At 52.7% G+C, this 26799-nt stretch overlaps 10 protein-coding genes across 10 annotated transcripts; 5 read left to right on the forward strand and 5 right to left on the reverse strand.

Annotated features, from left to right (window-relative positions):
• Positions 1-1898: 1898 nt before the first annotated feature.
• On the reverse strand, positions 1899-3613 carry CONPUDRAFT_163391 (uncharacterized protein; the record flags this gene model as incomplete). The annotated part of the gene is made up of 4 exons (XM_007767783.1): positions 1899-2623; positions 2676-2953; positions 3006-3479; positions 3554-3613. 4 exons carry the CDS (start codon positions 3611-3613, stop codon positions 1972-1974), a joined length of 1464 nt encoding a protein of 487 aa, XP_007765973.1. The 3' UTR covers positions 1899-1971.
• A 1956-nt stretch (positions 3614-5569) lies between these two features.
• CONPUDRAFT_51156 (uncharacterized protein) lies at positions 5570-6865 on the reverse strand (the record flags this gene model as incomplete). The annotated part of the gene is made up of 5 exons (XM_007767154.1): positions 5570-5739; positions 5795-6029; positions 6080-6169; positions 6219-6478; positions 6622-6865. 5 exons carry the CDS (start codon positions 6863-6865, stop codon positions 5570-5572), a joined length of 999 nt encoding a protein of 332 aa, XP_007765344.1.
• Positions 6866-7358: 493 nt separating this feature from the next.
• CONPUDRAFT_51245 (uncharacterized protein) lies at positions 7359-7565 on the reverse strand (the record flags this gene model as incomplete). The annotated part of the gene is made up of 2 exons (XM_007767156.1): positions 7359-7486; positions 7535-7565. The coding sequence occupies 2 exons, from the start codon at positions 7563-7565 to the stop codon at positions 7359-7361; spliced, it is 159 nt and encodes a 52-aa protein (XP_007765346.1).
• A 1411-nt stretch (positions 7566-8976) lies between these two features.
• Positions 8977-11294, forward strand: CONPUDRAFT_80630 (CMGC CLK protein kinase; the record flags this gene model as incomplete). The annotated part of the gene is made up of 8 exons (XM_007767306.1): positions 8977-9414; positions 9483-9561; positions 9609-9789; positions 9841-10007; positions 10061-10161; positions 10230-10371; positions 10442-10710; positions 10762-11294. 8 exons carry the CDS (start codon positions 8980-8982, stop codon positions 10906-10908), a joined length of 1521 nt encoding a protein of 506 aa, XP_007765496.1. The 3' UTR covers positions 10909-11294.
• Positions 11295-11838: 544 nt separating this feature from the next.
• Positions 11839-13614, forward strand: CONPUDRAFT_163394 (uncharacterized protein). The gene is made up of 10 exons (XM_007767784.1): positions 11839-11979; positions 12037-12105; positions 12161-12285; positions 12348-12421; positions 12474-12480; positions 12530-12571; positions 12622-12701; positions 12754-13302; positions 13354-13524; positions 13575-13614. The coding sequence occupies exons 1-8, from the start codon at positions 11913-11915 to the stop codon at positions 13052-13054; spliced, it is 765 nt and encodes a 254-aa protein (XP_007765974.1). The 5' UTR covers positions 11839-11912; the 3' UTR covers positions 13055-13302; positions 13354-13524; positions 13575-13614.
• A 218-nt stretch (positions 13615-13832) lies between these two features.
• On the forward strand, positions 13833-14966 carry CONPUDRAFT_119882 (ClpP crotonase; the record flags this gene model as incomplete). The annotated part of the gene is made up of 6 exons (XM_007767785.1): positions 13833-13908; positions 13972-14232; positions 14288-14329; positions 14383-14504; positions 14555-14803; positions 14865-14966. 6 exons carry the CDS (start codon positions 13833-13835, stop codon positions 14964-14966), a joined length of 852 nt encoding a protein of 283 aa, XP_007765975.1.
• A 2236-nt stretch (positions 14967-17202) lies between these two features.
• On the reverse strand, positions 17203-19422 carry CONPUDRAFT_119885 (WD40 repeat-like protein; the record flags this gene model as incomplete). The annotated part of the gene is made up of 4 exons (XM_007767786.1): positions 17203-18128; positions 18184-19054; positions 19112-19302; positions 19353-19422. Coding segments are annotated over 4 exons (1201 nt in total), but the record flags the coding sequence as incomplete, so codon positions are not given.
• A 53-nt stretch (positions 19423-19475) lies between these two features.
• CONPUDRAFT_163398 (RPB5 subunit of DNA-directed RNA polymerase) lies at positions 19476-20444 on the forward strand. Its single transcript, XM_007767787.1, has 6 exons — positions 19476-19551; positions 19598-19680; positions 19728-19832; positions 19891-19972; positions 20023-20162; positions 20218-20444. The coding sequence occupies exons 1-6, from the start codon at positions 19483-19485 to the stop codon at positions 20360-20362; spliced, it is 624 nt and encodes a 207-aa protein (XP_007765977.1). The 5' UTR covers positions 19476-19482; the 3' UTR covers positions 20363-20444.
• An 887-nt stretch (positions 20445-21331) lies between these two features.
• CONPUDRAFT_88505 (terpenoid synthase) lies at positions 21332-22460 on the forward strand (the record flags this gene model as incomplete). Its single annotated transcript, XM_007767788.1, has 3 exons — positions 21332-21717; positions 21782-22070; positions 22137-22460. The coding sequence occupies 3 exons, from the start codon at positions 21332-21334 to the stop codon at positions 22458-22460; spliced, it is 999 nt and encodes a 332-aa protein (XP_007765978.1).
• Positions 22461-22862: 402 nt separating this feature from the next.
• On the reverse strand, positions 22863-26548 carry CONPUDRAFT_100087 (cystathionine beta-lyase). Its single transcript, XM_007767789.1, has 8 exons — positions 26175-26548; positions 25561-26054; positions 24838-25503; positions 24380-24687; positions 23884-24252; positions 23622-23826; positions 23405-23564; positions 22863-23347 (listed from the first exon to the last, which is right to left on the reverse strand). Exons 1-8 carry the CDS (start codon positions 26416-26418, stop codon positions 23049-23051), a joined length of 2745 nt encoding a protein of 914 aa, XP_007765979.1. The 5' UTR covers positions 26419-26548; the 3' UTR covers positions 22863-23048.
• Between the last annotated feature and the right edge of the window lie 251 nt (positions 26549-26799).

Genomic DNA, 26799 nt, shown 5'->3' on the forward strand with positions numbered 1-26799 from the left:
TGGGTACCTCGCACGATCGTCTTTCCTTTCCAAGGGAACGCATCCTGATATATTGATAGACCGCACGTGGCCGGGCATCACGGCGCCGATGACGCAAATCATTTACGCAAGTCACCGGCCCGTGCTATCAACTTCCATTGAGCTCTATTGCACCAGATTGCACCTCTATTGCACTTCAAACCTAGACTCGTGACCAGTCTCCCGAGACGCGTGCCTAAATAGGCAACAGGCCATGGGGGCCTTCGCATCTGGGAGACTGGGAGATTTCGTCGACTCCCTGGCAGGGAGCCAACTGAGTTTGAATATTGGCAGTACAGAAGCACCGAGAAGCGTCGGAGATCGGTTAGATAAGCCGGCATTACCGCAGCCGATCGAGCACTTGTAGTCTCGCGTCGCGTCGCGCTCTGTACGCGCTGTGCCCATGAAATATAACTATTTGCACCCTCTCCCTCCTGCGTGAACGTAAGATATACTACCCTGGCCTCATCCTAACTACTACGAGCCGCCTTCACCACCTCCACCGCCCGTATTTCGGCCGCTGCAATGGACAACACCCCCTGCATGGCTCTCTGAGGATATCAGACTAAGGGAGCTTTCGACGGCTCTGGTTGACACGGAAATGACAGCGCTCGATCTCCATATCTCTCAGCGCAGCTCTAGTTGCTCTCTGGAGGAGTCCTACATCAAAACTGGGCTGGAGCTGTTCTCGAAGGCGGGCAAGTCAGCTACAGATGTCTTGATTATGATTCTACAGGCGAAGTCTCAGCCAGCCTATCTCGTGCCTTATCGTACTCAATTTCTAGGCGGCAGGGCACCCGAATTTCTCTGGAATTATGCTCGGAGATATTCCTCTCTGGAAGAGAAAGCTGAAGTCTAGGCTTGAGGATGATTCGATGCCACATATACTTTCTATTATGGGGAAAGAAATGACGGCTGCATCTTCGAAGCTGTTCTGCAAGTCGACCAGGGAAACTACACTTACTTTTGTCGAGACGTTTGACCTCACACGGCTCCTTCGTATCTGAAAAACTGCTTGGTGGCGCATATGATGTTGCGATAGACTCCAAGTTGAATATCCTGTGTAGATTAGCAAGCGATCTAGCAGAGACAAGCGGCAGACATACCTTCCAGAGGTTCTTGTCATCCAGGGTATCTTGGTTTATTCGAATGGTGAGGATGCCGAAACTTTGAAACTCTGAAACCTGATTACCCTTTAGCATAAGAATCGATTAGACGAAACAAAGACTTACATGACTAGCTTGCAAGAGCTTCAGAGGCGAGATAGTGATCGCGATTTTCGAAGGATCGCCAAAGAGAATTGGCAGGATCCTGGCAAGTGTTTTGCCATACTACCTGTTCCTGCGCGAACTACGACGTTCTTCCCAGCTAGAATATTAACAGTGGCCTCGATCTGAAACTGACATAGTTTTCATTCGCCTAGATACCGAGCATCGAACCAGGCTGTGGCTTTGAAGACAGTCTTGGCTTGCTGAGGTGTCAGGCTCTCGACGAAGGTGGGGGAGAGCTCACCGAGCGATTGATGAGCATTATCGGACAGTAATGATAAGTTGAGTCGATCGAATATATTCATAACGTAGCGATGTCGGGGGAGACGATGTAGGAAGCAATGTACAGTATAGACGAGGCAGCGGCACTTAGACGCGACGCGTCTGCAGATCAGGGGCTCAGTTCCCTTATCCGGGGGCGATCTTCTCTCGGGCCGAGGCCAAATTCAAACTCAGTTGGCTCCCTGCCAGGGAGTCGACGAAATCTCCCAGTCTCCCAGATGCGAAGGCCCCCATGGCCTGTTGCCTATTTAGGCACGCGTCTCGGGAGACTGGTCACGAGTCTACTTCAAACCAACTGCAAGGTTTCTGAATCAAACCATAAGCAACAGTGTTATGTACAGTACTACAATACATAATCTACAAATGCACATACTCAGTAGCCGCAGCAAATCAGCACAGACGTTTAGTCAATAGCGCTGAATAGCTTCTTTAAATAATCTCCTGCCGCCTGCCGTACCGACGCATCCACCTCGGGTTGTGAAAGTAGGTCAGTTGCCATCTTGGCCCGATGTTTCATGTTCTCAAACTGACTGTTGCGTTCCTTCTCCGTCGCTTCGCGCTCCAAGCGCACACGATCCGCCTCTCGTCGCGTAGCACTCTCCTTTTCTTCCCGTTCTTCCCGTCGCCGCAGGTATTCCAATTTCATCTTGCTATGCTGCGACTGCATTTGCAGTAGCTGTAGAAACCCAGTCATCATTGTCTGGGGCATCACAACGTTAATCGCTGGCTGATCTCCCGCTGGCTCGACTGCGGTGCTAGCGTTAGGAACGCGCTGAGACGACTTGGGCGGCGATCCAATCTCAGCGACGGGAAGTTCCAGACTCGGACCTGCACCCGAAACTGTCCCCTGATGGAACACTGGGAAAGGAGTCACGATAGATCGTGACGGCAAAGAAGGCGCAGACATGGAAGGCGCAGACATGGGAGGTGCGACAGCTTCTGGGAAATCAGGAGGTGCATCATCTTCATCCGCCTCGTCCCCGCCGCCTAGAGTAGATCCAGTAGTGCCGTTTGGACGAGTAGATGGACGTGTTGTCGCAGGGTCGCCATTCCATCTGATATTCATGTGATCAATGCTCGTAGAATAATCTGCAATAACAATGTTACCTGCTGTAGAACAAATTGTACCAACCCGCTTTATGCCAATGATCCACAGTACGGGCGTTGAGGTTTCCGACATCGCAGCCACCCTTACGCGCAAGTTGTAATCGGCGTTCATATTCTCTTAAACGCTCGCCTTCGGCAGAGTAATTGACTGATCCATTTCCGAGTTGACTGCTGTACACTTCAAACGCGTATATTTGCTTGAAGAGGTTGAAGTTCCTTTCATAACAGCCCTTTAAAGCCTGGTATGTCTTCTTGCCTCCGAATACTTCGTTGGAGCACTTAATTACCATCCATCAGACTTTCTTTGCGAAGGCGCACAGGGGTACGTACCTCCCGAAGACAAGAATTCTTTGTGGCACGCAGGGCATTCCAATGATCATCCTGACCAGGACCCATGAGCCAGTTGAACAGCTTTGATTTCTCATCTTCAGTCCAATGTTTCGAGCCATGCACAGGGTCTGTCTCGAAGGCATCGCCTACATCGCCTGCATCTCCTGTCTCTCGCCTGCGCTTGCCGAGTTGTCCATTCGCACCCACACTGCTCTCTCCTGTCTGCTTGCGTTTGAGGGGACCAACAGGCCCTGGAACGGGGTTATCGTTGTTAAGGGGCAGCGAGAATTCATGGATGGGCGAATGGGAGGGACCTGTGACGTTCTGTGCGGCAGCGGAACGCTGAGCCACATTGTTGGCGTCGAGGATGGGCCCAGACGAAGGCGAATCGGACAGTCTGTATTGACCGTCGGGGAATGGAACGCGTGAGCTCAGGGTGGGCGTAAGATGGGGACCCAGGGCCTGGTTGAGACTCTGCGTCGGAAGGACAGAGAACGGAGAGCATCAACACCTCCCGTCAAGAATCCCATTCATCACGATGCACGCACGGAGACATTACTGACGCTGTTCTGCATCCCTGTGTCACGCTGCAAGTGGCCAAAGCTCATGCCTGAATCACTACACCCCCATAAACCTCGTCAGCGTTGTCATCGGGAGGCTTGATGCGAACCAGATAAGAGGAGGGAGGAGGCCATCCGGGATGATGGGCTTGCAAGAAGACGAACCTGTGAGGTTGTGAATCCATCGGTTGGGAGTTATTGTCGGGATGGTGAACCACGATGAACCAGGTTGAGCCGCTCGCCCAGGTGGCAGCTCGTTCGCGCTAACAGAGGCGGGCTAGCGCTGTTTGTCTCTAAGGGCGCAGCCAAACAAACCATGTGGCCAACCCCGAGCGATCCGACAAGCGCTCGAGCGCTCGTCCACACACCCAGTACACAACCCAATAACTTCTTCAATTACTACGTACACGGGTTCAAATCAAATCAGCATGTCAATGCAGTCAACTGGGCATATACAGGCCAAAAAGCTAGCTATAGAGTACAAGTGGAAGTGCGTATAATGATAATTAACCATCACTAGTCCAGCGGTAAGTAAGTAAGTACAACTAAGTAACCTCGGCTCTACTATCACTACTACTCAACATTCGTCGTCAGGCTCCCCATCCGCATCTGCATCCACGTCCGAATCCACCGCACCTTGCGAATGATCCCCTGCGTGACCGTTCATCCCCGTATCTTTTTCATTTCCCGAACTCAGTGTCGCAGCCGCGTCAATAGGCTGCTCCTTGGTCGTCGGGCAATGCGCCGTCTCTGTATTGCAGAGCGTGTCATCGCTAGGAGCGCTGTGTCTTCCATTTGAGGTAGTAAGGGGCGTACCCATGTCTTCGTACTTTGGTTCAATATTGACATGGATCACCGCCGGAGCGACGTCATTGACAACAGCAGACGGGTGAACCTGCTCGGAAGCACCATTAACCCGTACTACAGGGGAGGATGCCTTCGACGAAGGGGATGCTGCGGCACTCGAATGCTCGACTATCGTCTCAGGAATGGCTGACAATGCGGACATGCTGTCCGAATCTGGCGTATCGAGCCTTCGGCGCTTCCGTGAGAGTGATTTGACGGGCAGTGAAGGACTTGGACCCCGTTTGTCAACCGAAGGGCCTTCCGACGGATTTACTCGGGAAGGACGTCCAGGCCGCCGTGTAAGCCGGTCGGCTCGTGTGGGAGTATCCGGAAGGGCTGTTGAGTTGATATTCTGAGAGCGAGCGGAGGCAGACCGGATGGAACGAGGGAGTGGCGGACGAGATGGTGTATGATTATCCCGGGACGACTGGGTGCCAGATAGGGTGGAACGCGGTGTCTGCCCCTCGGGTGCTGAGCTTCGCAGCGAACGTTTGCGAGGAGACGGTGTTTCCTTGGTTTTATTCGTAGCAGGAAGGATGTCGTCAAACAGACGTGCGGCAGGAGAGTCCGAGATGTTTAAAGATGTAGGCTCTTCCGTCATTATCATCGAGACCACGCCAGGAGTGCAGGGCACCTGTATGACATCGTCGGTGACACCTTTGACCTCGATGTGCGCGGGTGGCGGCTTTGCTACTCCACTGGAAGCCCCAACACTGCCAATCACTGCACCAGTGTCTCCCGCCGCTTCCTGGGTTTGTATGGCCTCTCCCAAACACTTTGTCCTGGTGAGTACAAATGGAGTCCACTTCAGTTTCTCCGCTTTCAGCTTCATGTAGCCTTTCTTCTCCCAATGCTCCAGGTAGCTGGACACCTGATCTTTATTCCATTGTATAGTGTAGCTGGTGGGAGGAGTAAAGGGTGCATTGGCTTTACCCTTGACTTCGCCGTCCTTCTGCGTGTTTGTGCGCTGTAAGTGTTTACGCGCAAGACCATTCTTACGACCACGGGGAAACTTGATGGATTGACCTGGTGGCGGGCGAGGGGCCGGAGTAGGCTCTGTCAAAACTGTGATCATCCCTTGTTGCTTCAGGGTGTTGTATACATCCTCCATTGTCATCGAGGTCGCTTGGCAAATGTCTACAGCCATGATCAGCGTGATCAAGGGGCATGGAAAGATGAGGTACCTTGCAAAAGTGGATTATCTGGGGCCTCTCGGAGATAACGCATAATTGCTAGCGTCCAGTAATTCTTGTATCCCAAGGCACCGAGGCCAGAGAGCGGCTTCTCAGGTGATCCTAACCGCCGTTCCTTCTTTGATAAGAGATAGCCTAAAAACCTGAAGTTCAACACATTATCAGATCGAGAGGATCATCGACGACATACTAAAGTCAATCAGGTAATTCCCCCAACCACGACGTTGGCGGACTGGTAGAGTCATAATACAGCTGACGTTGAAATCCTTCGGCGAGCATTTCTCCTTGCTGAAATATCCGATGAACCGAGCTCCAATATCGTCAAACTCGGTCATCACATAGAACAGGAAGGGCTCGACATCATAGAACAATGATTTGTGATCTAAGAACATCTTTGATAGAAGGCAGAGATTCTGACAGTATATCTACAGCTTCGTCAGATTCTGCAGACAAGGCACAGCAACATAGGTCACACCTTGTTCTTGCGACCATCAACTTCAAATATGGACACATTGCCGTCACGATAGATCTCATCCCCTGGAGGATGGCGCGATTTGCACTTCATCTAAAGAACAAATGATAAACACGAGCATATGAAAGTGGGCCTAACATACCCTGTGTCGACCAAAGGCAAAGCCGCTGCGCATATACTTGAGGCAAAATTCGCAAATCCATAGTCGACCATCAGGAAGGTTGGCGTATTCTTCCGGAAATGGGGCATCGAACCACGTTTGTATGTCGAAGGGGCCGAAGCGGATAGTACGAATGCGGAGAGTCGGTGTTTTCGACGCTGTGAAGGGTGTTTGGGAAAAGGTGGGAGTGAAAGGAGTTGCGCCAGGAGTGCAACGGAAAGGAGTTGAGGGCACTGGAGATGCTGGAGTGCCAGATACGTGGTGGTGAGCGATGCTTGAGCGTAGTGGGCGGGACGAAGGGCCGGCTATGGGCGATTCTGGAGGTTCCGAGGGTGCAGCCGGCTCGGGTTGTGGCGCTAATTTGTCCTGAAAGGGGACAGTGTACGGTTGAGGATGATTGTTCGCAATTGCTTGAATAAGCGTACCTCAGCAATGTGTTTGCTTCTTTCAAAGCGCGCCCTGTCGCCAGCTTCGATTGTCGTTTTCGCGATGTCCCTGTCATCTACGCTGAGGATATCCTCAAAGATGTTGCGATCCACATCCTCCTCTTTCTCCTTGCCCTTTCCTTTAGGCGGTATACGCAAGCGAACCACAAGGGGGCTGGACGGCGACTTGACGCGTATCCGCATGCGCTTGACGTTGTTACTTCGAGTCTCTGAATCAGCTTTACGTTTTGAAGGCGCCTTCTTTCGTTTCTGAGGTGATTGATCATGGATGGTTACATCTTCTCGCAGTTCTGCTTCTTGGTATGAATGATGAGAGCTGTCGCCTCCGTCCTCTTCGCCTTCACCCTCGATGTCAACGTCTTCCTCTCCATGGGCATCCTCTGCGAGGTGATCGTTGTTCTTCTCAATATGTGCTGGTATAGAAGTAGACTCATTCAGATAGTTGAACATGGTTTGGACTTGTGTGAGGTCAGGGCACATTGGACAGTGCCATTTGCCAGGGGGCTCCTCTTCGAGAGGCGGCTGAAGACAATACATATGCCAGCCTGTACACAATAGATGAGCCTGGAGGCACGAGGTTCTAAGTATCGTGAAGGCATCGCTTACCTCGATCACAGTAGTCGCAAAATAGGATACGCGCCTAGACAGAACCCGGTAAGCACGAAGCACAAGAAGGTTATGATGCGCAACTTACATCGTCACCCTTTTCTCGGCATATTTCGCAGGTCTTGCACTCGATGCACTTCCAAGGATACGACCTAAAGACGTCCCCAACCCCCTCTAGTTGCATGCAGCTCGGGTGTCCTGCGGTTGACTAAGTGGAAAGGACATGTTTAGACGGTATATGCGCACCACTTCTACCACAATCCTCGCAAGTAACCATCCTCTCGGGCTCTCCCTGTCGATTATTGCTGTCATCGCCTTGACAGAAGCTACATTCCTCTTCGCGACGCGGTTTGCGCTTCTTCTTGGGCGATTTTGGAGGAGGGGGTTCCGCCCGGACTGGGAGATAAGCTGTTTGCGATTGGGGGGCAAATGGGTCACCTCGTGGGCCCTGGTCATACTGCGATGGATCTTGTGAGAAGTGTCGTGGAGGAGGAGCCATTTCCGGTGGAACCTGGTCCATGAATAATAAACACGAGGACTAATTACAAGACGCGACGCGTCTGAACGCCAGAACGCAGCGCCTTACGCGACGACACAGCCTCTTGTTCCATCACCACTTACCTGTGACGAAAAAGACTGAGCTTGGGCGAGGGACTGCTCCACGGCTACATAGCTAGCCGCAAAGCCTCCTGCGAGAGCAGGATCAATGGGTATGTCTTCGCCGGGGTTGAAGGAGGTTCCGTTCTCGTTCACGGCTTCGGTTTCGAGAGGGGGCGTCGTTGGAAAGGGAAGACCGCGCATGTCGCCGCTCTTTCCTCCGTGCCACAGACAAGGGGGTGTGTCTGGTCCGTGGAATGGAGCTCGTCGTCGCAGTCGAACGCGAGCAGTTGGCCGAGTGACGTCCCGGCCCGTGACCCAGCGTGACTGCCGTGACGCAGACCGACGCGGAGATTGAATATCTAGGAATTTCCCGAGTGGTCCCCTCTTTCAGGCACGTCTCCTTTAGGCAGTCGTATTGTTGTTGAGTAACTTACTTAGGGTGTTGATTGCGAGGTGCTGCCGTGGTTTTGATGACTATGATTGACTCTCGGGTGTGTTCATGCAAGCAGCCCGGCCCCCAATTTTGGTGTGAATGGTTGCGCAGCGATGACTGTGCCGAGCGTGGGCCGGCATGGCGCGGGTCTGGCTTTCTGGACCCATGTCATCATGGTTGGAATAGGGAGACAAACGTGCATCATGTAGTGCATCCCGGTCAACGAGGCGAGAGGGGCAGGCGAAACCGAGAGGCGATCGATCTTGCAGCGAATACGATAAGAGACCACATCCTCCGGCAAGAGCGCGGGCTGTCAGGGTTTTAAAAACGCCTTTAGCATCATTTATTCGACGAACGGTGTCCGCGTTTGCTTGAAATTGATATTTTGGATGGGGTGGCTCCGTCCAAACAGTGCATAACAAATACTTAGCACCTCGTCCTGCGGGCTGCATTCTCAGCGAAGCAGACTGTCGAGCAAGCCAGTGCAGCCTCCCAGAGCCCTCCGTTGCCATTTCCCTCCTCCTCTTCCTACCACCATCCTCCGCTCATCCTTTTCATGCAGGTCGCTGCTTATCAGCTGCCGACTCCAATGCTCTCTCAGTATCAGCCACAACCACTCGTCCTCAATGGCGCACGGACACTCCCCAATCCCACAATAATGCCCACCCCTCCAGTCACCTCCCGCAAACGCAAACGCGCACATCAGTACACAGTCAGCTATAGTGAAGTACAAGAAGTGGATCCTGAAGGCAGAGTCCGCGAAGTCATCGTTATAGATGACACTCCACCTCCTCCATCAACGCTATCGCCCGCAACGTCCCACCACAATGGTTACTCGGCCTCCTACCAGCCTCCTATATACTCCGCTCCCGTGCGCACGAGGGCCAGGGCAGCTGCCGAGGCTCAGGCGCTTTCTGCGAGCACATCCTCTGCTGTCATGCCCGCCCCTCCAATCAAGAAGAGAAAGCGGGAGCCCGCCGACGAGTCCCGGCTTCTTCCCAAAAAGCCAGTAATACCTCATCAACAGCCTCCCCAGCAAGCACTCACTTCAACAAAGTCTTGGGCTAGCGGCAGCGGGGCTGCCACTGCAGGCGTACGTAACAACTGTTCTTCCATTGTCCGCCCTACAACGTTAAATTTCCGCACTCTTCGCTCCCGCAGGCTTCGACTGGCCCTGTTTCTTGTGATGACAAGGAAGGTCATTATCTTATACACCCCGATGATATGATTCATCACAGATGTAAGTCCGTTTCTATGCTACGTTTCACGCTGGCTGACCACGACCAGATCGTGTTGTGCGCTTGCTTGGCCAGGGGACTTTTGGTAAGGTTGTGGAGGCCGTCGACACGCACACCAGCAACAAAGTTGCCATCAAGATTATACGCGCGATACCCAAGTATCGCGATGCAAGCAAGATAGAAATTCGCGTCCTGCAGCGACTCAAAGAAAGGGACCCTCTCAATCAACAGTAGGCAACTGTTCATCGCCAAATGTGACATTCTGATGTTGGAGCTTGTAGCAAATGCATACATCTACTACAATCTTTCGACCATCGCAACCACGTATGCTTGGTATCGGAGCTCCTAGGAATGTGCTTGTACGACTTCTTGAAAGAGAACGACTTCGCCCCATTTCCTCGCCACCACATACAGTCTTTCGCAAGACAGCTCCTCGGAAGTGTAGCTTGTAAGTGGGCCATCGCTTTTTTCTGCTATTGTTGGTTTCTTAGACGCGAACAGTCTTACATGATTTGCATTTGATCCACACGGATTTGAAGCCAGAGAATATTCTACTGGTTCGTAACGATTTCAGGGAAATTGCAGTGCCCGTGCCTGGGAAGGTCAGTTTGCTCCTCCCGACTTCAGCCGCCCATGTTTACGCTCATAACACCTCGCATGATATCTATAGAAGAATGCGCCTCCGCGGACTAAGCGGATACTAAACTCAACCGACATCCGGCTCATCGACTTCGGCTCAGCTACTTTTGAGGAAGAATATCATTCGAGTGTAGTAGCCACTCGTCACTACCGAGCGCCGGAAATCATTCTCGGTTCGTTGCCCTTAATTTCATCATAATTCCCACGTGCACTCATTTGCTTCCGCTTTTGATAATCTGTCAGGTTTGGGTTGGTCGTATCCTTGTGATGCATATTCACTAGGCTGCATTCTAGTCGAATTTTACACTGGTGTCGCCCTCTATCAGACACACGACAACCTTGAGCACCTGGCAATGATGGAGGCTGTCATGGGCAAGATGCCAGAACATTTTGCCCGCCGTGGCGCACGCTCAAAGCCCGAATTCTTCAAAGAAGGGTCTAAACTTGACTGGCCAAAGCCGAAGGCATCGCGGCAAAGCAAGAAGGATGTTAAAGCCACGAGGATGCTTCAGGTGCGTTCTTAGCAAGATTATAAACGCATGCACTGGCTAATTGCTGCGCAGGATGTAATACCACCGACTGACATCATGAACCAGCATTTCCTGGACCTTGTTCGGAGGCTTCTCGCGTTTGACCCCAACCAACGACTTACTGTGCGGGAAGCCCTTCATCACCCCTATTTCTCCCTAGCCATTTCCGAGGAAGCATGATATCCGACTTTCTCTATCTGTCGTATATCACCTCACTGCTCAAGCTGGATGCTTGCCTGGTCCTGCAGCTGTCGTTCTGCGCGATCTACGTACTCTTGCCGAACACTCGACCATCGTGTCCCGACTTTCCAAACCGGATTGAATTATTATTATGGTCCTGTATCAAACATATCCACTCATTTGCCTTCCTTGTTTCTCTTCTTATTGTCAGTTTCGCGCACTTCCGGCTACTTGACGATCACTCTCTAACTCTAACCCAAGTGCAATAATTAGTCGCCATCATCTTCCCTCAAGCATTATCATATGTCGTTTCATGCACGTCTTGTACCATGCTATTATGGCTCTCCGCGCGCAACAGGTCCGCCGGCGCCTATGTTGTATTCCCACCAAGAGGTATCAATAATCCGAGCGACGCAATATAATAGAAGCACACTCCCTTCTGCCTCAGGTTTCGCGGGCAGTTGAGCTATGCTAGGCTATAACCAGTCATCCGAGTGCTGATCTGCGCCAATGGAAAAGTCCACGGGTGTGGCGGAATGAAACTGTTTGCCGATGCAATGTCCCAATACGTCATTCGGACAAGTGGCGTGGTTACACGAGGTAAAGTTGAAGGTGATTGTGGATCCAACTCCTCTTCATGAAAGAAGGGATGTGTATGAAGGAGAGACCGGAGATTCCAGGTAGGTGTCATATACAATTCGATCGTTAGTCTGCATTACTTACATGAAGACCATTGTGTGCTAGTGTTACCATAGTATACCGTGCGTGCGACCATATTACGCGCATTGTACATGTACAAGTACCACATGTACACTGTAGCAGTCCTATTTATGTTACCCCCTCGTAAATAGGGGTATATAGATCACGTGGTATGCCTGCCCTGAAGTGTCTATGGGGACGTGGCAGTCTAGGAAATGAAATCAAAGTCAAGCCAGACCTACGCCATACACCACTGACTTGTGCAACGTTTCTTGGTTTTCCTCGGTCAACGGTTTTTACACAGCATGCGTCCTTTCGCCATTTTCCAGAGCGCGTTTGCACTCGCGTCGCTGTTGTACTCGGTTTCTGCTAGTATGTTGCCCGCTTCGCGCTCGTTCCGGCTAAGTATACTGACGCGACGTTTTCCAGGTCCACTTGAGGTTTCCCCGCCCGAAATTGAGGTCGAGGCTGTCTTCCCGGAGAGCAATCCCTTCGGTCGTACGTTTCTGCTCCTCCCACGCCAATGAAGCTTGCTTAGAGCACTCCCTTGCAGACATTGTGAATGGCGAGCGGAACCAAATCCTCCTTGCAATTGAGAACAAGTCGGACAGAAACGTCACGCTTCAGTCTATCGCTGGCTCTTTCCATCATCCGGAGACAAATGGTCTCTTGCGAAACGTGCGTGTAACCTTCGCTGTTGCACTCCTTACTACTTGTGTCAACTAACATCTTGTCGCAAGACCACTGCACTCAACTACGGCCTACGGCTGATCGAGGGTGCTAAGCTTCAGCTTCCGTACACGTTCCATAGCGAGTACGTGACCTCTTTTACGCGTCTCAAACGACCGCTGACTCTTGCTTCACAGGTTTAAGGTCCGTTTCTACCCTACCAACGCGTTTTCATATCTAAAAATGATTTTAGCCGGGTGACATACGGCTTAACGTCTGGTTGGACGTCACTGAGGTGAGTATCGTGATTGCACCTGTTGTCCCGTCTCTCAACGCATTGGGTAGGACGAGAACTTCCGTATCATGGCCTATGACTCCATAGTCACCGTTGTAGAGCCCGAGGCTTCCTGGTTTGACTTCAAGCTGTACGTTTTTCTTGTCGCTATGTAGCCACCACATCTCACTGTAACTTCATAGGATTTCGACCTACCTCATTGTTGCTGGCCTTCTCGGCGGTGGCGCCTACTACGCGTACCTTGCGTACGCGCCTCAGCCTAAGAAGCAGCGCAAGCGTGTCAACGCCAATCCCTCCGAAGTCAGCTCACCCGTTGGAACTGTCACCGCCACTGGCGCTGGAGGCTACCAGGAAGAGTGGATTCCCGCGCATCACCTCAAGAAGGGGAAAGGCAAGAAGACTGGCGCTTTGAGCAGTGGTGACGAGTTCAGCGGCGCCGAGACCAGCGGTAATGAGGGCAGGAAGCGCAAAGGTCGCAAGTAATTACTCTACAGCTCCCGTAGTATGTATTTCGTAGGACCAAAAAGTCTACGCTATTCTCTATTTGAGGTTTTCGTGCAAACGTGCTTTGTTATGGGACTCCATACATATGTCCCTACAAAATTTCCACGGTTGACGTGCATCCTTTCCCTTGCTAGTGAATGCGATGTTCTATGGTATGCGTTAGTCCGCAGAGTGTGTGACAGAGTCTGGGGATAGCAATTAAACGTCTATGTGTTTGTAGCCCTTGACCTGAAGAACAATAAATGGTGATAATCTCGACAGCGTAGTAGAAGGACGTGCCTTGTTTTCCTGGAGCATCTGGAGGTACTTGTCTGACAGCCACCTGCAGCTCTCAAGGTGGTTGACGCCCTCATAGCGTTGGCATTTGACAAGCTCGTCGCGGACCAGGCGTGCCTCCATTGCCTTCACCCAGGACTCTCGCACGTAATCGTCGCGTTCCCGGACCTTGGCTGTAAGATGCCTACGTCAGGCGAGAACTGACTAGAGGAGAAGACAATACCTTTGAGAGCTTCTGCGTTCGGAGCGTCGGACATGGTGGCAGGACACGGAATGGTAATATTTGGCCTTTGTTTGGCAGCACACCCTTCGGTGCCAGCTCCCGGGTAAGTACTAGCGCGCGTCAAAACGATCCGTGTTACCACCGGCGCGCGTGCACTCCGGCTATTATGGATGGCGGGGACATGAAGGGCATGATAATTGCTCAGCTACTCTTGACCTGACCTCTCGCAACACGTATACTTCCTACACGCTCTGAACGATGCCTAGCCCCTCAGCGCCGTCTTCCTATCCACTTTCTCTTCCAGCGAAGGAACCCCTGCTTACTCTCACATACCGTACGTTTTCCTCCTATCTACATCTCATTCATCCGCGCTTACACAATCCAATTGGTCAAACAGCTGAACATGGCCTATGGATCATCGAGCTTCATAACGGCGATGATTCGCGTTTGACCGAGCACTTCATCAGGAATGCCTTGAGGCCAGCACTCGATGCAGTCGAGGCCCATTGGACACAGAACCGCGACTCTGGTCGGTCCTCTAAGGACAAAGAAGCTGGGCGCGGCGCACTCATCTTCATCGGGAAGCGCTCACAAGACAAGTTCTTCAGTAACGGATTTGACTACGAGAGCATCAAGGCTGACCCCGACTTCTTCACGAGTGGGTTTATCATACCTTGCAGTTGGTTGGGCTGTCGACTAAACCGTCCTTCTAGACGTCGCCAACCCACTGCTTGACCGTGTACTCACTTTCCCGAGTAATCATCTGCGGAACAAATCAGAGCGTTACAGAGCTGACACACCACAACAGTCCCAACTATTGCCGCCATCAATGGGCACGCTTTCGCGGCGGGCATGATGTTGGCCCTTGCATGTGACTACCGCGTCATGACTGACGGTAGCACGCGTCGGGCATGGATGTGCATGAATGAGGTTTGTGCTCAGGTCTGAACCCACTCGAGTGCGTTCACCTATGATGTTAGGTCCAATTCGGCGCGCCATGGCCTCTCTCTTTTACTGCGGTGCTTAACGCCAAGGTGACTGCTCCTGGCACGCGTCGCAAAGTCGCGTTGGAGGGCCATCGCTTTACGCCCAGTGAGGCACTCACCGCTCAAATGGTCGACCACCTGGCGCCCGGCGCAGAGGGAGCCGCGGGTGTCCTCAAGAAAGCTACGGAGCTTGCACGGGAAGTCAGCGCCTTGCCCAAACAGGGCGTATGGGGCGTGATCAAAGTAGGCCGTCTGATATAGATGTAGATGCTGCGCAAGATGCACTGACCCTCGTGCACCACAGGCCTATCTGTACCGCGACTGCCTGGACGTGGTTAATTTAGACGCGTCAAAAGTTCCTTTCCCTTTACCAGGGAGCTTTGGAGGGAGAACAGCCCGGCTGTGATGTCTTCTGATGCGATTGTTGTATCTCTCTCCATCTTGCCAATCGTTGTGGGGCACTAGGTACCTTATGCAACCCGAGCCAAACAATACGTGGTCTTGTAGCACATGGTATAGGACAAAGGATACCGTTTCACTTCGCTTTGCTGGCACTTTTCAAACCCCGGAGAATATACCTAGGCAATGGAAATCACCTGGGCCCAGCCTGCTTGATGATTCTCACCGTCGCAATGTTTGAGCTTCGAACACCAGGTGCCTAGGGGCAAGACCGTGATGAAACGTACTGCCAGTCCAAACGCCCCCATGAACAGTGCAGTGTAAACGTCGTCACCTCATGACGCAAGAAAGGGACCATTTTCTCGTTATGAGGAGTCTTTTGACGGATAGGACGCTTTCCTCAAACCTAGGGGCTGGGGAGGGGCACACATGAGACAAAGAGCTGGATGGCAAGGAGACAGATTGACATCCCCACAGTGACCAAGGAAACACCTGCAGGTCAGTCGTGCACAAGCATGGCCACCAAGAGGCAGAGAACGTTTGCAATAGCAATGTGTGGCCGAACAACTTAGCACACCGCCGCGCATTGATGCTTGAGCTGATATAGGGTGATGTATAGCCGTGAGCTGGGTGGCCGTTTGAGTCGATGAGTATACCACAAAGCATTGTGTCGCTTCCCAGATTTCTATGCAATTTGACGAGTGTGAATGGATTTCCATAGCATAATAGGGCACCATGACAATAGTCTCGTTGCCGCGGGCGGGTTGTCCAACGTTGCCCCACAGGAGGAGAATGCTTCTTGGTAACCCCTATAAATGGAAACACACCCACGACCATCGACTTCGAAGGACTTCCTATTTGGGACTGGTAGCAACGAAGAGGAGAACATGGGACAAAGAGGGTGCTTTGGGCGTTTGAATTATAAAAAGGATGGGCCAGCACCATGATCTCCACCCTCCTCACCCCCATCACCCTCCAACATCATCCCATTCGACCACAGGCCAGGTGCCGCTTTCTGTACTTTTCTCTCTCAACATCCCACTTCCCGAGCTTGCTAGTCTAGCTCGTCTTCGTCGCCAGTCGACTCATTCTCCCTGCTCTCATTTAACGCTCGCATATCGTCGTCAACATGCGTTTCAGTCCATCCTTTTATTCCATTCTTGCCAGCTTCTACCTCGCCCTCGTCGTTCAGGCTCTCCCCGCCAAACGCAAGGCATCTGGGACCATTACATTGCCCCTGAGGCGCCACCAAGTCCAGCGGAATGACATCCATCCCCAGATCGTGAGCTCATTCTTGTTAACCGGATAATTGTATACTTACGAATAATTCCACCTTTAGCTCATGCAGCAGCACATTAACCGCGGTCATCGCAGGCTGGCTCGCATGACTGGTCGTGATGTTCCCACAGACCATGAGCTGCGTGACAATCTGCAGAAGCGCATCGTCTTAGTCGAGGACGAGGAAAAGAGGAAGAGGGACCTCGTGCCTACTGGTAGCGTGTTTAGCAAGCGCCACTACCGTGCTGGCATGGCTGCCTCCGACCGCAACAAGCAGAAAGGCAATGGTGCTGGTGCAGGCAACCAGTCTACCGGGGGTTCCACCGCGGGTAATGGCACCAACGCCTCCGGCGGAGGTAGTGGAGTTTCTCCCATCGACATTCAGGCTGCTGAGGGGAATGGCCTCACTGCTGCCAACAAGCCCACCGCCAACAACACACTGGGACTTGATATTGAGTGAGTATGACGCACATGTTCCATGAGCTGCAAACTGATTGCGTTCTAGGGCCGATGATGTTTCGTACATCGCGACCGTTCAGATTGGCACGCCCCCGCAGAACTTTAACGTCATCATGGACTCCGGCTCCGCCGACTTCTGGGTTGGTAGCGAGCAGTGCACGGATTGCGTGAGTCTTGAGAGCACTTGTAGTTATATCAAGTACTGACTTGACGCGTTTACAGAGCAGCAATGCAACACTGCTGGGCTCTCAGGGTTCTAGCTCCTTCGTTGCAAGCAACCAGCAGTTCCAAGTCCAGTACGGTTCTGGTGCTGTCGCAGGCCTCAAGTGCCAGGACACTGTGAACCTTGCAGGACTTTCGTTAACGAATCATTCCTTTGGTGTCGCTCTTCAAGAGTCCCAGCAGTTTACCGGCGCTCCCATTGACGGTTTGATGGGTCTTGCTCAATCTGTGCGAAATTTCGATTGTTAGTAAAGGCAACTGTGTGCTAACCATGTACTCTTTAGACGTTGTCGGAACAGGGAGTCCCCACTCCTGTCGAGTCCCTCGCCACGGCGGGGCTCATCTCGGCTCCTATCGCTTCCTTCAAGATTTCTCGTCTGTCAGACCAGCTCAATGATGGCGAGATCACCTTCGGCGCTCTCGATACTACCAAGTTCGACCAGAACACCCTGACAACCTTCGACAATGTCAACCAACAAGGTTTCTGGGAGGGTGCAGTTGATGATTTCTCTGTCGGAGGTCAAAGCGCTGGCCTGCAGGGGCGTACTGCTATCCTCGACACCGGCACCACCCTCATCCTCGCCCCTGCTCAGGACGCAGCGACCGTTATGCAGATGCTTGGTGGACAATGTGACCAGCAGCAATGCACCATCCCTTGCACGGCCAATGCCAGTCTTGCTCTTACCTTCGGCAACACGGCGTTCAGCATTGAGCCTCAGGACATGGCCGTCCTCCCTGTGGACATCAATAACCCTACCGGCGATTGCACTGCAGGAATCCAACCTGGAAGCGTCGGTGGTGCTAACGAATGGTTGGTTGGTGATGTGTTCTTGAAGAACGCGTACTTCTCTGTCGACCAATCAAAGAACCAGATTTCGCTCGCTACGTTGACTTAATAACTGAATGGACTGTCTTTAATTCGGGAGATTGAGGAGACAGCGCAATGTGGATCACTCGCCTTGATGGTTAATATTCGCATTTTCATGTAGATTAGTTGTATACGATTGCTGTGCTGTCTAGCTACTGTTACGCTCTGCAATCAATGCTTAGGAAGCAGTTGGGATGAATTATTCCGGAAACGAACGAGCAAGTTCATACATGTCTGATATTGCTGAGATACAAATCAACACGGGAAGTATTTTCACTTCTTCTTCAAGAGATCTTTCGCAATCTCTTCTGGATCTCCTGATTGGTCCGGAAGCCAAAACGCCTAAATACAAGATGGTTAACTATAAACCTCTTTCGTAAGTCATTCGGAAGCGTACCAATTCGGCACCAGCCGTGCATATCATTGCTAGCCTGGGGTTGAACTTAACACATCGAGAAGGGCCTGGGTGCCCATCGAGAGTCGTGGTTGGCTGTATGCGAACAGGAGGAATTTGGTGGTCAATCGGACCCATACGCTCCGGAAGTTTCTGCATATCCCAAACGCATATGCGACCATCCAAACTCCCGCCCACTACGTACTTGCTGTCGGGAGTCCATGACACTTCTTCACCACTACTCCCCTTGATAGGGTCAATGCCGGGTTGTACATCGATGCGTCGACGTTCGAGACCAACATGTCCTTCAAGTTTAGCGAGTAGATGCCCTTCAAACGCGTCGAGCACGTAGTGCGCGTCCCCAGAGCATCCAACGAGTAGGTATTTTCCGTTCGAGGAAAACGACAGCGAAGTCATGTAGATTGGACGTGGAGGGTAGCTGATCATGCTCAGCGTAGGATCTGAGAGTACAATGGTGAGGAAAGGCGCTTTGTCGAAGTTGGCTTGGTCGTAAAGCAGGATGCGCGAGTAGTGGTTCACACCGACGGCAAAAACGACCCCCGTCGCGTCGTACGCAACAATTGGAGACGACGGTAGGTTGAGTAGGCCGCGGCACTGGGGTGAACGAAGGTCCCAGAGACGCACGGTCTTGTCAAGGGAGCCGGACATGAAACCATCATCAACAGGCGAGACCTCTAGAGAGACGACGCGTCCCTTGTGTCCCTTGAAGTACTGCAGGTATTTGTTGTCGTGAAGAGAGTGGTATCGAATTGTGTCGTCCTCCTTGGTTGAAGTGTGTACTATCGTCGTGTTCTTGTGCGTAAACCTCGGGAGGTCGACGCCATATTTCTTGGAATAAAGTGTCTTGAGATGCCTAAGCCGCATCTACGCGTCAGTCCAACTTGGCAATGGGTCAAATAAGAGAACTTGCTTGCCAGTTTTACAGTTATAAAGCCTAAACGTTTCGTCCTCGGATGCCGTTACGACTTGGTCCCCCCGGTCGTCAAAGCTGAGCGCTGTAATATGTCTCGGACCTGTGTGACCTCTGGGTGAGCCCCCAGACGGAGGTTGCGGAGTTGGTTCGACGGCTCCTTTGAAGATTTTGGCAGGCTTGAGCTTAGTCTACCTTCTTGTAAGATACAAACGAACAGCAGTAGACCAGAGCTACTCACTATGATAGCATCATTGAGAGAAATTGTCGCCGCCGACGAGGAGGCATTGGGTGCTGTTGGTGGAGGCATGTCAAGGCCGCGGCTGGTTGTGGCTGAGTTTCAATACACTCTTTGACTAAATCACTACACTATGGCCGAGGACGAGACCGCAAAGCTCTGGAAGGTCAATCGCACAGTACACGAACTTGTAAAGGACAGGGTGAGCTTCAGCACTGCTCTATGCACTTGCTCGTAAGACTGGTTAGGGATACCAAGTTTCAGATGACGAGATACACATGGACTTCGCTACATTCAAGTCACACTACGCAAACAACGGCGGCAGCGTAGAGTGAGCGCGTCGTCCACCCACAAATACCCTCATTGACGCGTCCACAGTCGAAATCAGCTCAATTTCTTCACGAATTCGCAGGAAAACCCTACCGAACAGATCTTTATTTACTTCTCAGATGAGCGTAGTGTCGGTATCAAGACAATGCGAAAGTGAGCCAACCTCGCTCATACCGCTCCCGGTCGTCGGCTAAGCATCTTGATACAATAGGCTCATTGCCATTCTCGAGGAAAAATCCATCCAGCGGGCAATCATCATCTTCCCGGGTGCCATGACGGGTGCTGCTCGCAAGGTATGTCTGCACCGGCATCTGCATGACCGTGCAGTAACTCATCATCTCAGGTTATTGTGGCGATGGCATCCCAATATCGCATAGAGGAGTTCTCTGAATCAGACCTTCTCGTCAATATCACTCACCATATCCTGGTACCTAAGCACGAAGTGCTCACCCCAGAACAAAAAAAGGCATTGCTTGAAAAATAGTAAACCTCTATTCTCTTTTGACGCTACATGGGATCAGCTCACGACTTCATCCAGCCGCCTCAAGGACACGCAGCTTCCTCGCATACAACTGGCGGATCCTGTCGCCCGCTATTACGGCCTCCGACGAGGCCAGGTAGTCAAAATTACTCGTCCTAGCGAGACAAGTGGGCGCTACGCCAGCTACCGTATCTGCTTCTGATTTCTCGGTACTGTGACTCCGGGCGCTTTCATATCTTACATCTGTATTCACCTAGACCATGAATGGCATGCTCTCATAAAGCCATCAGCGTTGGATAAGCCTCTGAAGGCCGGTGTGTTAGCTACGATACTTCCTTTCTGGTGAGTAATCCGTCAATCTTTATGCAACTTTGACTTCTACGGCTCTTGTATTTCCAAACAAGTTAAGGTGAGCAGGTCACGTTTTTGATGGAACAAGACTCATCGTGCATTATGTATGCGCTAATAACTATACATCGTTAAGATGTGCGCAGTAGCTTGGGTTTCCCTCTCTTTGAGACAGGGGCACACATAGGTAAGGGCACGGACCTCGCACAGCCGGACCTCTATGATATAGAACACCTCTCCTGTTACGGCACGGTGACACCAGTTATCTTTAGCCTAACGCATCGATCGACTACGCCAAGTGGTTCCTTGTCAGAGCAAGAGCTTTTCATGGCTTCGCCACCTCCGCCGTTCCAAGGACCTGACCTTGTTCTTGCTGCGACGGAACAGATAAGGATATTCCGATTCTGGTTTCTTCGACTTCCGAGACCAATGAATACGATCTTGCGCACAGGATCTCCTTTGGTAGCTCTCAGATGACGACATGAGCTTTGTGCTCGCCGACAAATCCCTCGCTCGCCCTCGGCGGTGCATCATCCGGCGCGTCTCAGACCTGCGCAAACAAAATCTGACAATGTGTTGATCAGCCCAAGTCGTTATTCGAGGCGCAAAACGGTGCTGACATCTCCGGATTTCAAACTTGGAGTATGCGACTTCTCGCCTGACGAGGCCTTTGCAAGATCGAGTCTTGGTTTACATTGGTTCACGACGTTCAGATACGTATAAAACAACCAGGTCTCCCAGGTCAAATGGACATCCACTTCACTCCTCAGTGTTCTTTGCACTCGCTTCAACAACCGACCGCCAAGCCCGCAACAATCTAAACATGTCAGCGACACCCGCCCCCACCGAGTTCATCCTGCCCAACCTCTTCTCTGTCTGCCCCCTCACATTCGGCCGCTCGAATCCATACTATGACGAAGTCATCCCCGAGGCTCGCGCTTGGATCGCGAAGTACAACCCATTCGTCGATTCCAAGCGCGCCGAATTCGTCCAGGGCTGCAACGAGCTCCTCTGCAGCCGTGTCTGGCCATACGCCGGGCGCGAGGAGTTCCGCACCTGCTGCGACTTCGTCAACCTTCTCTTCGTCCTCGACGAGCTGAGCGACGACATGGGTGGCGCCGATGCTCGCTCGACCTGCGACTCGTTCATTCGCGTCTTGAACGACCCCGACGCGCCGGACACGTCGCTCATTGCGCAGATGACTCGCGAGTAAGCCGCAACTTTCTAGCTGTTGTTTGCGCCCTAGCTCACTTTTTTTGCTTCTTTCCAACAGATTCCGCGCTCGCGTCGCCGAACGGGCTAAGCCCGGCTGCCTCAGACGCTTTATTGCACTCTGCGGGACATACGTTGAGGCAGTGTGCGTCGAAGCAGAACTTCGCGAGCAAGGGCGTGTTCTCGACCTTCGCTCATTCATCTTGCTCCGCCGCGAGAACAGCGCCGTCCGATGCTGTCTCGCCCTCGCCGAGTACGCGCTGGGCCTTGAACTGCCCGACGCGGTATTCAACGATCCCGCTTTCCAAAGTGTTTACTTCTGTGCCGCGGACATGGTCTGCTGGTCTAACGTGAGTTCAGATCTCTACGTGTCAAATTTCCTGCCGAGCTGGCGCTGATAATGATGCCTATTACAGGACGTGTACTCCTACAATATGGAGCAAGCCAAGGGCCACACCGGCAACAACGTTGTCACCGTCCTCATGCAGGAACACGGCATCGACCTGCAGGCCGCGGCAGATCGCGTCGGCGAAGTGTTCGGACAGCTTATGGAGCACTACACCAGTGGCAGTCGCTCGCTCCCGACGTGGGGGGGCAAGGTCGACGCTGACGCTGCCCGCTTCCTCGAGGCGGCTGGACAATGGGTCGTAGGAAATCTTGAATGGAGTTTCGAGACGCCACGCTACTTTGGTCCGGACCACGACGAAGTTAGAGACACTCATCGCGTGTTACTGAAGTAGATGCCGTACATGACGAGGGTTTCCAGAGGTTGGAACGTTTCAGCGGAGATGCTGACAATGAGGAGTCGTTACCTGCACCTCACAGCGCCTTCGACTAGGGGAGATATAGAGGTCTGTTTGAGAGCTTCCTACGTTCCTAACATAACATACCGCATCGCTTTGAATCTTGATAAGAAAACACATTAAATAGAAGAAACCTTATGTTGTCTTGTAGGCTGCACCGTATTCTAGCATTATTGATGTTTGCCCTGTACAATTAGTTTCAATGTGGCATAGACAAAGAGAAATCTACACGTTTGCTGTACCCTCGTTAGACGCAGAATTGTCGTTGGCTTACGCAGGAAGATATGATCATGCTTTGTTTTTGCTAGCACATTCCGGCGGTCGCCGTCGACTCCAATTCGCAAATTATGGGACTGTTGAAGGCCCTTAGTGTATTAGACGTTCCACCGGCTCAAATTTACGTAACCTATAACGAGTGCTCAGAACATGTTGGATGTTGATATAGACGACTGCGGAGCATTTTTGGATATTTAATATTACATCTAAGCATGATACAAAGTCCCTCATTGAAAGCCTCCAGAGTCTTTACACGTACAGCCAACGTCCTTGGGATTCTGCCCAGTGCCTGAATGATGCCTTCGGCGCGCTCGCGAATGCTGCACGGAGAGACGCGGGTTCCGCCTCTAAAGACCCCTCCTCGCTTTCGTGGGGCGTCTCTGGTGGCGTGACGGGCCCTGCTTGTCCCTGCTCTGCAACAGCAGCCTGCGGCCGGGCATAAGGCGAGAAGACGCCGAGGCCGCTTCCACCAACAGAGGCAAGGTATGCGTCGAAACCATCAGCCTGAAGTGAGCTAATAAGAGCTTGGAGATCCGCATCTGACAGTTCTGATTTTGCGGGACGGACGTCAGCAAAAGCTAGCATGTTCGAAAGAGAAGCCTCACGATCAGGTAGGAGCGTGACAGCGCATCCACCGCCGCCAGCACCTGTCAGCTTGGTGCTAAGGCCGTAAGGCGGAGCGCCAGTGGAAGCTCTAATAGCTTCAAGTGTAGGGTGAGACACCCCAAGTTGCACAAGATGAACATGGTTCTCGTCAATAAGAGCCTAAGCAGTAACTCAGTCAGTGTGTCCTGCGACATTAAAGGAACAGAGTGTACGCACAGATAAAGCAGCGATGAGGTCTGAGCGAGGAAGCTCTGGGTCTGCAAGACACCGACGTGCCTCGTCGCTGATGGACTGAACTTGGTCAAGAATGGCACGAACGCGCTCAGGTTCCTGTTCCTTGAGACGGCCGACACCAGCAACGAGTTGCTTGGTATCTCTTGGCACTTTGGAGTCCGTCAGCAGGAACCGGAGGCTCTTGAAGCTTAAGTATGAAGGTTACGGTAAGCACTGGTCTGCGAATTTAGACGAGCATACTCACCCTTGGATAGGATCCATACCGGGCTTCCTCTCGAAACCTGGTCTGGTGTAGGCCAGTGCGCCGCCAAAGACAGCAACCGAGTTATCAACACCGCTCGGGTTGCCGTGTAGGACCTTCTCGCTGACAAATGCCCAGCGATTGACTTCCTCGGCGGCGGTGGGCGCCAGTGCTCGACGACCGCTGTGAGAGACATGAACGTGGCCCGGATCGTCGGCGTGAGGTGGGCGAGATGGGACGGGCTGGGAAGGAATGGACAGCCGACGATGGTTGAGCAAAACGGCAGCTGCAACGCAGGCCGAGTACGAGGCGGAGGAGCCGAGGCCGGCGCCGACGGGAAGGGTGGCCCGGGTCGTGAAGTTGAAGCACGGTCTGTGTCGCAGGAGGTGAACCAATTTAGCATCCGTCAGGTGACGTCGACGATATTAATGAGAAGAAGGCGATAGGGCAGAGAAGTCAGCGCGATCGAAGCAACGGAGAAAGAAGGTGATCTACGGACCTGCTCCGATTGGCGGCGAGGCTCATGTAGAGGTACAAAAACGCTATCGACGCCTGCCGGGCCTTCGCCGGAAGATTCAGCTCCGGACTCACTGCCCGCGAGCCAATAGCCTCCAGCAGCCCAGCGTCCAATCCGTCGCCGTGCATTTCGTCCGGGCGGACCGGCGTGCAGGCATCCCATGGAAGGTCGTTGACGTCCCATTCGTACCGGAATTCGTCAATGTCCATGAGGTGCACCGACAACTTCCCATCTCGTCGGGGCGTAGCCAGACCGTAGCATCTAAGGTCTACTGACGCGGCCACCGCAGTCTAATGCGTTTCATATCATTGGTTACCATGAACCAGGAGAGATGTTGCACGTATTGAGATCAGCGTCCAACGTATGTTTAGTCCGCGAGTAATGGAGAAACGCGACTTGTTAGAATTTGGGATCAACATGCTGCCATATGATACACTCACCACGCCATGCACAACAGCGTGCTCACCAAACAAGATCACTTTACCCGGAGCACTGACAAACCACTCCCGCTCCAGCTCGCCCCCCGACAGTCTTTCAACTGCTCGGCTAACGACGTCTCCTCCTTGCGGCACCGTGGCACGCACATACCGAACTTCGCCCTCTCCCGCAACGCGCGTGATGGCTCCCGCCTCGAGAAGTGCACGCTCAAGATCGTCCAAAAGATCTTCTGGATCCTCAATACCGACGCACAGGCGGATCAGGTCTTCGGGCAGGCCACGAGCCGCACGTGTCGCGGCATCTATGGACGCATGCGACATCACACATGGCATACTAATGAGTGAATTCACGGCGCCAAAACTGACGCTGATCCCCCACAGCCGTGTAGCACCCACGACGCGTTCGCTAAGTGCACGGTCGCCCGTGCAGAAGCTCAGCACTGCACCAGGACCAGACGCGATGCGGGCGTGAATATCTGCACCAGGATGGTGCGCCAATCCTGGGTAGTGCACCTTGAAGCCGAGACCGTCGAGCATGTTCGCGACGCGCCGTGCGGTCGTTTGCTGTCGGTCCATACGGATAGCAAGCGTCTTGATGCCCCGCAGGAGCAAGAATGAGTCGAATGGTGATAGCGCGTTCCCAGCAGCGTTAATCACGAAGCTCATGTGCTGTTTGAAACGAAGTGGGTTAGCATCCCCCCGGCGAGTGTCATCTTGTAAGCTCACCTTGGCAAGATCGTCCCTGTTGCAGGCGATTACACCTGCCATGAGGTCGTGATGACCCGAAAGGTACTTGGTTCCCGAGTCGTACACCACATCCGCACCATGGTCCAGGGGCCGCTGCATGTACGGGCTCATCATGGTGTTGTCCACCACGATGACTGCATCAGGAGCGCGCTCCTTGACAGCCCTCGCGACCGCAGCGAGGTCAACGACTTTGAGCAACGGGTTTGTTGGGCTTTCAAGTAGAACCATAGCTGTCCTGCCGGCATGAACGCACTCCGACACGCGATCGGGCACAGTGGTGTCGACATGATGGACGGTCACACCGCCGTGGGCCTTGAGAAAGCCGAGCAAACGGTTCGTTCCGCCGTAGAGATCGTCGCCGGCCACAACTTCATCGCCGGGCTTGAGCATGCGGAGGATGACGTCGAGAGCAGCCATTCCAGATGAGACGGTGAATGCATGGGCGGCAGCGGAGATTTTGGCAATATGGTGTTCTGTCACGTCGCGCGATCAGCGAGTGCTCTAGGCGAGATCAAACAATGCCAAGGTAGCCTGGCGGTACAACCGCGGGAGCCTGGCAGGTGACCAGCTCACAGCGAAACAGAATGACTCACCGAGATGGCTTCGAGTTGGGTTACCGCTGCGGGTATAGTCGTATTGTCCACCGACTCCTTTAAAGGTTGCACTCTGGTATATGGGCACAGAGCTCGAGCCATATTGGTCTTTCTGATCTGGATTCTCTACAGTAGCACAAAGGGTGGCAAAGCGGTACGGCTGGCGTGGGCGGAAGGGAGAATCAGGTTCCGGGGTGGGGAGGTCATGAGCTGCAGCGAGCTTGGGGTCGATGTTAGGCGCCATCTCGATCGAGAGCTGGCTCGCGGATTCCGTTGGGTAAGATTAGTTTTCAAGTACAACCTCCTTCGTCAGCGATCGTAAGGCGTAGAAACAGCAGAATGAAGTGGGGAGGAACACGAGAGAAACGAACGCCTACTTGCACGCGTAACTCCACACTTGTCGTGCCATCTCCATCTTCTACCCAAATCAAGGTGAATTGATAGGATATTCACACAGAATTTGTCCATTTTGGGAATATTGTGCCTAAATTCAGCGGAGTTTGCACAGACATGAGGCAAATGGCGTGCTTTCGCTGGACGGCCGTCCTTGTTCTCTCTCGGCCGAAACACTCGGACGCGTTCCAACGCGATGCCTCCCAAGAAAGTCAAGGAGCGCGAACAAGGC

Source organism: Coniophora puteana (assembly GCF_000271625.1).
Source record: "Coniophora puteana RWD-64-598 SS2 unplaced genomic scaffold CONPUscaffold_3, whole genome shotgun sequence".
Classification (NCBI taxonomy): domain Eukaryota; kingdom Fungi; phylum Basidiomycota; class Agaricomycetes; order Boletales; family Coniophoraceae; genus Coniophora; species Coniophora puteana.

What these genes read in the sequence shown, in the direction of transcription:
- CONPUDRAFT_100087 (XM_007767789.1), bottom strand. Translation starts at nt 26,418, where the DNA reads ATGGCGCCTAACATCGACCCCAAGCTCGCTGCAGCTCATGACCTCCCC. An exon ending in ACAGGGACGATCTTGCCAAG is followed by an intron (nt 25,504 to 25,560) that starts GTGAGCTTACAA and finishes CGTTTCAAACAG; the next exon opens with CACATGAGCTTCGTGATTAA. An exon ending in GGTATGGATCCTATCCAAGG is followed by an intron (nt 23,827 to 23,883) that starts GTGAGTATGCTC and finishes TTCATACTTAAG; the next exon opens with CTTCAAGAGCCTCCGGTTCC.
- CONPUDRAFT_163394 (XM_007767784.1), top strand. Translation starts at nt 11,913, where the DNA reads ATGCGTCCTTTCGCCATTTTCCAGAGCGCGTTTGCACTCGCGTCGCTG. An exon ending in CAAATGGTCTCTTGCGAAAC is followed by an intron (nt 12,286 to 12,347) that starts GTGCGTGTAACC and finishes TCTTGTCGCAAG; the next exon opens with ACCACTGCACTCAACTACGG. An exon ending in TCCTGGTTTGACTTCAAGCT is followed by an intron (nt 12,702 to 12,753) that starts GTACGTTTTTCT and finishes GTAACTTCATAG; the next exon opens with GATTTCGACCTACCTCATTG.
- CONPUDRAFT_163398 (XM_007767787.1), top strand. Translation starts at nt 19,483, where the DNA reads ATGGCCGAGGACGAGACCGCAAAGCTCTGGAAGGTCAATCGCACAGTA. An exon ending in AACAACGGCGGCAGCGTAGA is followed by an intron (nt 19,681 to 19,727) that starts GTGAGCGCGTCG and finishes ACGCGTCCACAG; the next exon opens with TCGAAATCAGCTCAATTTCT. An exon ending in TGACGGGTGCTGCTCGCAAG is followed by an intron (nt 19,973 to 20,022) that starts GTATGTCTGCAC and finishes TCATCATCTCAG; the next exon opens with GTTATTGTGGCGATGGCATC.